At 36.7% G+C, this 10,371-nt stretch overlaps 2 protein-coding genes and 1 pseudogene across 3 annotated transcripts; 1 reads left to right on the top strand and 2 right to left on the bottom strand.

Annotated features, from left to right (window-relative positions):
- The first annotated feature begins 302 nt into the window (after positions 1-302).
- Positions 303-5,502, top strand: LOC114162572 (putative galactinol--sucrose galactosyltransferase 2). 2 transcript variants are annotated; one of them, XM_028046506.2, is made up of 15 exons: positions 315-509; positions 1,068-1,206; positions 1,415-1,622; positions 1,767-2,008; positions 2,328-2,418; positions 2,520-2,568; positions 2,656-2,747; positions 2,858-2,965; positions 3,103-3,225; positions 3,323-3,875; positions 3,966-4,033; positions 4,122-4,256; positions 4,343-4,560; positions 4,645-4,733; positions 4,836-5,502. In XM_028046506.2, exons 2-15 carry the CDS (start codon positions 1,077-1,079, stop codon positions 5,196-5,198), a joined length of 2,469 nt encoding a protein of 822 aa, XP_027902307.2. In that variant the 5' UTR covers positions 315-509; positions 1,068-1,076; the 3' UTR covers positions 5,199-5,502. The 2 variants fall into 2 exon arrangements, with proteins under 2 accessions (XP_027902315.2, XP_027902307.2); XM_028046514.2 differs by lacking the exon at positions 1,068-1,206 and having other exon boundaries at positions 303-509.
- An 803-nt stretch (positions 5,503-6,305) lies between these two features.
- Positions 6,306-7,721, bottom strand: LOC146888885 (putative disease resistance protein RGA4). Its single transcript, XM_085666628.1, has one exon. The coding sequence runs from the start codon at positions 7,719-7,721 to the stop codon at positions 6,306-6,308; it is 1,416 nt and encodes a 471-aa protein (XP_085522754.1).
- Positions 7,722-7,864: 143 nt separating this feature from the next.
- On the bottom strand, positions 7,865-8,740 carry LOC146888884 (disease resistance protein RGA2-like; annotated as a pseudogene).
- Positions 8,741-10,371: the final 1,631 nt, after the last annotated feature.

Genomic DNA, 10,371 nt, shown 5'->3' with positions numbered 1-10,371 from the left:
AATGATTGATATTTTCCCGACCAAAAAAAACTATTGTGATTTTCCTCAAAGAATTGACGTATTTATCTCTGAATTATCTAGATCAATTCAATGTTCCAAGAATCCAGCTTCAACACTTCACAATCACATGTGTCCACGTAATCATATACGTCTTTTTCGGCCGCCATTATCATCACAGCGATCTTCCATCTTTCTAAATCAGGTCACAATCACGTCACCACCTCTGGGATCCAACGCCTCCCAACACTCCACGTGTCGGAATCAGAAAGCACATCATGCCTCCGTCACGCTATAAAAGCCACCTTCCCTTGTGTTCATTCAATATCTCGTACCAAAATTTGAGAAGCTAGTGATCAATCTTCAGCCCTGTGCTGAGTGTGTTTCTCCGTTCCTCCACCTTCTTCCATTGGAGGACCTTCTCCTCCAGGGATAGGATCACACTTTTTCTCTTCCCCAGATTCTTGAGTTAACTGTTCCTTCATTTTCACCTTCTCGTGACACTAACTTTGGTGAGTTCAGTTTTTCGTTGTGTAGCAGTAATTTTACGAGGAGGAGATTTACGAAATCTTGCTTTGGATTACGCGTCGGAAATTAAGATTTTTTTTTTTACTATTTCGATACTATTTCGAAATTGACCAAGTTAAACGTCGGGGTCACGCTAGATCTCTCTAGGTTCTGTTTAAAGTTGTCTTTTTTATTTCGTTGACAAAACTGCCCTGGTGTATTGCGGAAACTACACTATTAATCAGTACCCCAGATGATTTCTGATGTTATTTTCTTTTGTTGCAACGCAGCTTTCCTAAAAGGAAGAAAGAGAAATTTCACCGGTTAATTAGAAAATTCTATTTCAGATGAAGTTTGGTTTTAGCTTTGCTACGTTCTAACTTCTCCTTGTTCTTTAATATATTGTCGATTTTCATTAACCAATAGTGAGACCAGAGTTAGGGAGAAGTATAGCGACAAATCATAAATGCACTAAACGACAAAGAAAGAAAGGAAAGGACTCTGCTTTTTTAGGTTCATTCTAGAATTTGATTATTAATTTTCTTCCAACTTTTGGGGTATAGGTTAAAAAGATGACGATGCTAAAGACAACACCAACGCAGTTCCCTACGTGGATTCCTCCATTCCGTGAACCACGTCGCAATCTATCTAACATGTGCTTAGCCTTTAGCATCATCCATCACCATCATCATAAGCCCCTAGGTCTATATTACGAAACTCCTCAACAATTTTAGACCGAGTTCATATTATTTTATCGTGATAATGTACATAAAAAATCAGCTTATGTGGTATTTCGTAGCTTTTAGAGTTCTAATCATTGAATTTTTGTAAATTTCATTGAGATGCAGTGAATTTTAATCATATAATGTAATAACTTCTGTGTTGTTTGTTGTTTGGTTTGGTGATACAGTTGTGAAGTGTTCCAAAATGACTGTCACACCTAAGATCTCCGTGAACGATAAGAATTTGGTTGTTCATGGCAAGACCATATTAACCGGTGTACCGGACAACATTGTGCTGACTCCAGGATCTGGAAGTGGCCTTGTGACTGGTGCTTTTGTTGGTGCTAATGCTTCCCACAGTAAAAGTCTCCATGTGTTTCCAATGGGTGTCTTAGAGTAAGTTCCTGCTTTTCCACATTTAAATGATGGTGAATATAATTTGCTCAAGTATATGTAATCGTAGAAAATTTGACAGTAGCAAGTTAAAGTGGATGAACTGGTGTTTCCTAATTTCTCATTTGTGATTTGATCTTGGAATAGGGAGCTCCGGTTCATGTGTTGCTTCCGGTTCAAATTATGGTGGATGACTCAGAGAATGGGAACTTGTGGGAGGGATGTTCCTCTGGAGACACAGTTCATGCTGATTGAGAGCAAAGAGAGTGAAGTGGATGGAGAGAATTCTCCAACCATCTACACCGTCTTTCTTCCTCTTCTCGAAGGTCCATTCCGTGCTGTTCTTCAAGGCAATGAGAAGAACGAGATAGAGATTTGTCTTGAGAGTGGTGAGTAACTCTTGCTCATGAAAACTGGTTTCGTGGTGAAGGCTACATGGAAGTCTTTTCCGTCGTGTCATAACATAATTTAGAGCCATAGCTGCTGTTAATTCAGTTCCTTCCCTTCCCTTCAGCCATACTTTTAAGGGGTGGAGCTGTCATTTGTGGATTGAATTGAGCTGGATAAACTTCTCTCGATGAGTCAATCAATTGAATCAAACGAATGGAGTTTATAGCTTTGATCCTTTGGAGAAAATATATATATAGCATGGCGTCCCAAAGAACCGAAACGACCCTTTTCTTTTTGGTATGTGGTATGGTTTTGCAGGGGATAACGCGGTTGAGACTGATCAAGGCCTTCACCTAGTTTACATGCATGCTGGGACCAACCCCTTTGAAGTCATCAATCAAGCAGTGAAGTAAGGCACCCCCCGTTTGTGTTTTCCCTAAATTGATAAAAGAGAACAAAAGTGTTTGCTGACAATTTTATTTTACTGATTCCTTCGCTTGTTCTTTCCAGGGCTGTGGAAAAACACATGCAAACTTTTCTTCACCGTGAGAAGAAAAAGGTAAGACCCTTTCTTCATTGCTTTAGCTATTATGCCAAGGTGATAGATAACGGATCTTTTTAACCTTTTAATATTGGCTTTATGCAGTTGCCATCTTTTCTTGACTGGTTTGGCTGGTGTACATGGGATGCTTTCTATACTGATGTCACAGCTGAGGGTGTTGAGGAAGGCCTGAAAAGGTAATTAATTAGTTAGAGAAATTGAGTACATGTTTTTCATTAACTGAAGAAAAGATGAATTTTGAAGATGATGTTTATAGAACACTGAAATTTGTTCAATATGATTGCAGTCTATCTGAGGGAGCTACACCACCACGGTTCCTCATCATAGATGATGGCTGGCAACAGATCGAAAGTAAACAAAAGGATCTTGACTGTGTTGTACAAGAAGGGGCACAGTAAGATTTCTCTGTTTCTGTAATTTTTGCTAAATTCAATACCTATCTCAATTATGGATTCCTAATGTTCAAGAGAATACCAATTGCTATTTTTGTAATTTATCTGATTAAATCACTAAAAACCATGATGATTGCAGGTTTGCTACTAGGCTGACTGGTATTAGAGAGAATACTAAATTTCAGAAGAAAACACAGAACAATGAGCAGACATCAGGTCTGAAGCATTTAGTAGAAGGAGTAAAGCAGCATCACAACGTGAAGTATGATCATGGATCCTTTACTCCTTTTCAATATTGTTCAAGTAGCTTGCCTAATCAACTTTCTGAATTCTTAATTGGTTCCTCTGTTCATGAACAGAAATGTTTATGTATGGCATGCACTAGCTGGTTATTGGGGTGGAGTGAAGCCAGCAGCAACTGGCATGGAGCATTATGACACTGCCTTGGCATATCCAGTGCAGTCACCAGGTGTACTGGGAAACCAACCAGACATTGTCATGGACAGCTTGGCCGTACATGGCCTAGGCCTAGTGCATCCAAAGAAGGTTTTCAATTTCTACAATGAGCTCCATGCTTACTTGGCTTCTTGTGGAGTGGATGGAGTGAAGGTTGATGTGCAGAACATTATTGAGACCCTTGGTGCTGGACATGGTGGAAGAGTCTCTCTTACACGAAGCTATCATCACGCGCTTGAGGCTTCCATTGCTCGTAACTTCACTGACAATGGATGCATTGCTTGCATGTGTCACAACACTGATGGCCTTTACAGTTCTAAGCAAACCGCTGTTGTGAGAGCCTCTGATGATTTCTACCCTCGTGATCCTGCTTCCCACACCATCCATATTTCTTCTGTTGCGTATAACTCACTTTTCCTTGGAGAATTCATGCAACCTGATTGGGACATGTTTCATGTGAGTACAAATGTTCACTCATCTTAATTTATTTTTATTACTTTGAGCGATAACTATTCTTGTTAGCCTAAAAGATCTTTGTAATTTCAGAGTTTACACCCTGCAGCAGAATATCATGCTGCAGCTCGTGCAATTGGTGGATGTCCGATTTATGTCAGGTATAGTGATGTTCATTCATTGCACTTGCACATCTTTTCATTACATTAAATTGGCACCATTGTAATGCATTTTTTTTTATTTTTCCAGTGACAAGCCAGGCAACCATAATTTTGATCTTCTTAAGAAGCTGATTCTTCCTGATGGCTCGGTTCTCCGAGCACAGTTACCAGGCAGGCCAACTCGTGATTCTCTGTTCGTTGATCCAGCCAGAGATGGGACTAGGTTTGTTTATTTAACTCTTGAATCTTCACAAAGCTATGTTCCATAAACATAAATTGGTGACTCATTTAATGAACTACAATTTTCAGCTTGCTCAAAATCTGGAACATGAACAAATGCTCTGGAGTTGTTGGTGTATTTAACTGCCAAGGTGCTGGTTGGTGCAAGATAGAGAAGAAAACTCGCATCCATGATACATCTCCCGGTACACTCACTGGCTCTGTCTGTGCCTCTGATGTTGACCTTATCACCCAAGTAGCAGGTCCTGAATGGCTTGGAGAGACCATTGTTTATGCTTACAGATCAGGTACTATTAATTTACTGTGTCATTCCCTTACCATCAGTTTTAATATATACAATAGAAGATGAAATAACTATATCCAAATTTCAGGGGAGGTGATTCGGTTACCAAAGGGGGTTTCTGTTCCGGTGACACTGAAAGTTCTTGAGTTTGAACTGTTCCATTTCTGTCCAATCCATGTGAGGATCCAGTATTAGTGAACATGATATTTCACCGAGTTTTAGATTTTCTGTCTAACTTTGATGTATGCTGAACTTAACTACTATTGTTTTATTGAACAGGAAATAGCACCAGGTATTTCATTTGCAGCAATAGGGCTACTTGATATGTTCAACACTGGAGGAGCTGTGGAGCTGGTTGAAATTCACAGAGCCTCTGACAACAAACCAGAACTGTTTGATGGTGAGGTGTTATCAGAATTAACCTCTTCTCTGAGTCCTAACCGAGCAGCAACAGCAACTGTTTGTCTTAAAGTCAGGGGAAGAGGGAGGTTTGGAGTTTACTCCTCTGAACGCCCAGTGAAGTGTGTAGTAGGTGGCACTGAAACAGATTTCAACTATGAGTCAGAGACTGGGTTGGCAACCTTCTCCATCCCAGTTCCTCAAGAGGAGATGTATAGATGGGCAATAGAGATCCAAGTTTGAGTATTTTTTGTAGACCTGGTGTTTGATGAAATGCTGTGTCGGGAAAAGGTGTTGCAGTAGTTAGCATTGACTCATTGAGGGAATTGTTGGGGACATGGGGGTGGTGAAATACCAAAATGAGTTGATCTTAAGAACTGAGTTGTAGAGTAGTTATGTTGTAGTAGGGAAGTGCTTTTGTTGTAACTTATTGCATGTAGTTGAGAGTAGCATGTCATGAGTGGGAGAGAGGAACAAATAATGGTGTCAATTAAGGATGTCCCATGCTTTTTTCCTCTGAATAAAAAGTTCACATCTGTTTGAAATATCTCTAATGAATTTACCTGGTTTTGTAATTAGTTTATATTAATAAATATATTTCAATCACAAAATGTCAGTCTCTAATTGTCTCTAATTGTGGACTATGGTCATTGTTAATGTACTATTTTTATACTTCAAAACAGTAACAGATTTGTTGGTGTGGGTTTGGATGATATCTATGATTTGGCTGCACAATTAGGTAAATGGTATTTATTTTCTTTACGTACACAACCACATTCAATCTAATCTTAAAATCCTATTTTAAATTAAACTTCTCAATTTCTTCAACCAGTGCAGGATTGTGGCATGACTTCCTGCTTACGAAGCTCTCGAATATGCTTTATTCTTTATCACATTTTAAATTAAGCATGCATTCTGACATATGATTTCACAAGTATAAATGAAATACTGAATTTGTGTATAACAATATTTAGACAAAGTTAAAAAAGTAATTTTCACGAATGAAAAAGTGGAAAACCATAAAAGAAGATTAACATTATCGAAAACACCTTGATAAAAGAATAAATAAAGAAAAATAAGGGGATTCGGGCTTATCTGTTTGCTTCCTTATTGCATTCCTCTACCCTTTGCTCTTCCTCTAATTCTTCTCAGACTCTTCTGGTTCTTCAATGTAAACGTTTTTTATGTGTCATATTTTGGGCCAAAACTCTCCAACATGGGGTTTATATTTTTGACATAAGCCAACACAAGCTTCAACACGCAAACGTTCAAGTGCAGTGAGGTGATCCATGTTATCTGGGAGAGATACCAATTTTGGACAATATATTAAATAAAGTGTTCTCAGATCCGTTAGAGTTGTAAACCAATCTGGAACGTTTCAATATTGAAACAACATAAAAGAATCAAGAACTGTAAGGAGTTGGCAGCTTTCTGAAGCCATTTAGGCAAGACGACCAGTTGTGTTAATGTTACAAATGCAACAACTTTTAACTTCAGCTCGGGACCTTCTTTTTCATGCCCACCTTTCCATAGTTCCAAGTCCAAATTATGGCAGCCTTCAACAATCAATGTTTCTAATTCAGGGAAATTTTGACCATCCAGTGACAAAGACTTTAGACTCTCACAGTGCTCAACGGACAATGTTTTAAGAGAAGGGAATTTCACCCCTCCAAAGATGGACTCCACATTAGGGCATGACGAAATAGTCAACCTTTCAAGCGACCCCAAGTTGGCGATCTCATTCATAGACAAAACAGTTTGCTTTGTGCTAAACGCAAAATCCCGAAGACTGATCAATTTTCTTAATCCTTCTGGCAATGCTTCCAGCTCTGTGCATCGTGTAAGCTTCAACACTTGCAGACTTTGGAGATTGCAAATAGAGTTGGGGAGTCTCTTAATGTTGCGATTTCTGCTAATGTTCAAATATCTCAAATGTTTCAACTTAGCAATGGTATGGGGCAAAGTCTCGAATGTTGAACCACGTGAGTCCAGAACTCGCAAGCATTTCAACTTTGATACACACGTATTTAGTACAACTTTACCACTGACAGCTGTTGCATCCTTTGGAAACAGTACGGTTCTTACGGTTGTTGATTTTTTGGTGACTAAATTGGCAAACAAACTGCTTTCAGCAAAAGACAGATGCTGGACATGATCTGGAATATTTTGAATAATGTTGGAACTCACATGCAGACACTCATCTGTCGCAACAAATAAGGCGAGATCATGCAACAAATCATGTATTGCAAAACTACAAAAAGTGCCAAAGCTTTCAAAATCTTGAAGAAAGGATCTTGACAGAAGTTCATGCAAATATTGATTGCCCACATCTTCACGTGTCCTATTCGATTTTGGTTGTGCAACGAGTCCAAGTGCCACCCAAAGGGAAGTTATTTCATAACTAACGATTTTAGAATCCTTTGGGTAAAGAGAAAACAATGAAAAACATTGCCTCAAATAGGACGGCATCATATCATAACTTAATTTAAGGGCGGGTAAAATGTCGTCTTTTTTCTGAGGCAAATTCCATATTTCATTGTTACTAACATCTTCCCATTCACTGACCTCAAATTTGGAGAATAGTAAACTTCCTAAGGTTCTCACTGCCAATGGAACCCCTCTGCATTTTTTCACAATTTGTCTTCCGATGTTTACTAAGTGAGGATGTTTTTCCTCTTCTCCTTCTTTAAATGCCCACTTGACAAACAGAGACAACGAATCCTTCTCAGAAAGACCTTCTAAAATATGAGAGGGAAGTGTGCCCATCATGGAAGCAATTGAATGACTGCGCGTGGTCACTACAACTTTACTTCCTACACTTGGATTAAATTCCTCAACTCAACCCATTTAACACGGTCTTCGTTCCATACATCGTCCAATACGAGTAAGAATTTTTCACCAGAAAGTTTGTTTTTCAGTTGATTTTGCAGTTGTTCCAGATCATCACCAGATGCTGCACCACCGGCGGAATTGATGATTTTGATAATGAGTTGTTTAATATCAAAGTCATCAGAAATACACACCCACATCTTCAATGGGAAGCACTCCTGGATCCTGTTGTCATTGAACACAAACTTTGCAAGTGTAGTCTTTCCTAAGCCTCCAATCCCCACAATGGGAATAACAGAGAGACTTGTATCAGCATCATTAGAATTCTGCTGCGTCAAAAGTTCTATGATCTTTTCTTTGTCATGCTTCCTTCCTATCACATCTGAATCACTGACACGGGAGTGTGTCATATCTCTCCGATGAACAACACGTGTGTCAACATCAATTATTTGAAGAGTAAACTTATGCCTATCAGCTGCAACCTTGTCTAGTCTGTTACTGATATCTTTGATTTGTTGAGTCATCTTGTAACGAAAAGCGAGTGGATTAGAGGTTGAGAAGAAGTGACTTACCTTGTCTTTGGTGCTACCATGAGCTTTGACCACTCTCTTTCGCAGTGTTTGGCATTCAAATTTATCCAAAACATCTTCGGCATCGGAGAAGATAGTTTTGAGCTGAGACAGCCATTCGTGGAGCTGATGGTTGTGGTCCTGCTTTTGCTGAGCATCTAACAACACAGCCTTGACTAAAGAGAGAGTCTTTGTAAGGTCTTGAAGATCTTCGTATAAACCCACCACTCGAGAAGCTTCTTCAAAAGCACGAGAAGCAAGCTTTGCTACGAGCGACTCTGCTATGCTGAAGAGAAATGATTCTGCCATTGTTGTTCCAAATGCAAACAGCAGAGATGAGATGGGAAGGGGAAACAGCGTTTCTAAGATTAGTTGATTCTGCACACCAAAACCTAGAAAGGATAAAAGTAATAATAAAACCTTATCCCACGGGGTAAAATTAGTTTTATAGATTACATAATCAAATCAGAGACTCTTGCATAAATATCAAATATGGATCATGTTATCATAAATAGTGTATAAATAATTTAAAAAACCAAGCATCATGTTAGATTAAATTATATTTTAAATGTCTAACTAAGTATAATTATATTAAATTATGTTTCAATGTCTTTTTCTACATTTAGATTTGGTGAAAAAATTCAGGACTTTGTTAAAAAATAAAGATGTCAATGATTTATTAAACATATTTGTAATATTTGAAGAACCTAGTATATTAATACTTCCGGACCAAATTTGTGGAGAATTAACCAACTTCTTCTTTCTCCATCTTTTGATTCATTTTTTCCATTCTCTTCAAAGACATGCATTTTAATTTTGAGACCATTCAGAATGAATCAACAAAGTAAACATGATTATACCTCTAGTTTGAAGCTTTTGAGGAAGTTGATTTAGAATTATATTTGTTTATGTATTGTTTTTATTCATATTTGTGTTTTTTTCTCTGAAGAACAAATATAACAATGTTATAAAAGTTACATGATGAGATACCACAAATAATATTGAGATAGATAATTGTTACTCTTATTGTCCAACTTTTCAATAGGAATCATCATTCTGGTAATTTTTGCTTCTTCACGATTACTTTCATCCATAACACAATGACACTTGATAGAATGTCAATATCAAAGATATACAATAATGTTTTCAGAGTAGAAAATTGGAAGAATTTACTTTTGTGTACATTTTCCAGTAGTATTTGTTGACTATGACATTTCCATTTTTTCTTTTTATGGAACGCTTATGTATTCTTATTTTCAAATATTTATGATATGAATACTTAATTATTATTTTTATTAAATTTGAACGTTATTGCACTACAATGTAGAATCATAAGTAATGAACACCATCATTTTTCAGAATATATACCCAAATGGAAAGTCATACTTCCATTTGTTGTTTTGCAGGTAAATGAGTGGTTTCTTTGATGCAAAAGACTACAATTCATACTTTTTTGTTCAATATATTATACACTGAAAGTACAATTTCATTCCAAAAAGCACATGAAAAGAATGAACTGTTTTAAAACTATTTGACAGACAATATTTTTGATGAAAAAATTGACCATATATTATATATGAAAAATTTACAAAATATGACTACAACAACCTCACATTATATATAAGGAATTTTTTCCTATTTCATATATGAATTTTAGTTATTTGTCAACCACAATAAATGAACAAATTTTAAGCAACAGTAACTAATACATTAGTTATAACAAAAAATTAAATATAGTATCTTTAATTCAAATGAATTAGTATAAATTAAAATACAATAGGTTTAACTAAAATTAAAATTGACGTTGAATGATAGTTAGCTAAGTGTGATTTCGGTTAATCTTATTATATAAATATCTTAATATATATTTTCAAAAGTCATTTTTATATTTCAATTAAATAAAAATACCTTAATATATATTTTTAAAAATCACTTTTATATTTCAGTTAAATAAAAGTCAATGTTTCAAAAAGTTTAAGAGTTATCAAAGTAAATGACATATTCAATAGATGTCAAAA

This window comes from Vigna unguiculata, chromosome 1 (genome assembly GCF_037176805.1).
Source record: "Vigna unguiculata cultivar grain cowpea cultivar isolate G323 ecotype 2 chromosome 1, ASM3717680v1, whole genome shotgun sequence".
Lineage (NCBI taxonomy): Eukaryota > Viridiplantae > Streptophyta > Magnoliopsida > Fabales > Fabaceae > Vigna > Vigna unguiculata.
Note: the sequence above shows the minus strand (reverse complement) of the source record. Positions and strands in the feature narration are given on the sequence as shown.

Bases quoted from the DNA above. Each gene is read 5' to 3' on its own strand.
- LOC114162572 (XM_028046506.2), top strand. From the start codon at position 1,077: ATGACGATGCTAAAGACAACACCAACGCAGTTCCCTACGTGGATTCCT. The intron at 2,009-2,327 runs GTGAGTAACTCT...ATGGTTTTGCAG, and splicing joins AGAGATTTGTCTTGAGAGTG to GGGATAACGCGGTTGAGACT. The intron at 2,569-2,655 runs GTAAGACCCTTT...GGCTTTATGCAG, and splicing joins TTCACCGTGAGAAGAAAAAG to TTGCCATCTTTTCTTGACTG.
- LOC146888885 (XM_085666628.1), bottom strand. From the start codon at position 7,721: ATGGGCACACTTCCCTCTCATATTTTAGAAGGTCTTTCTGAGAAGGAT.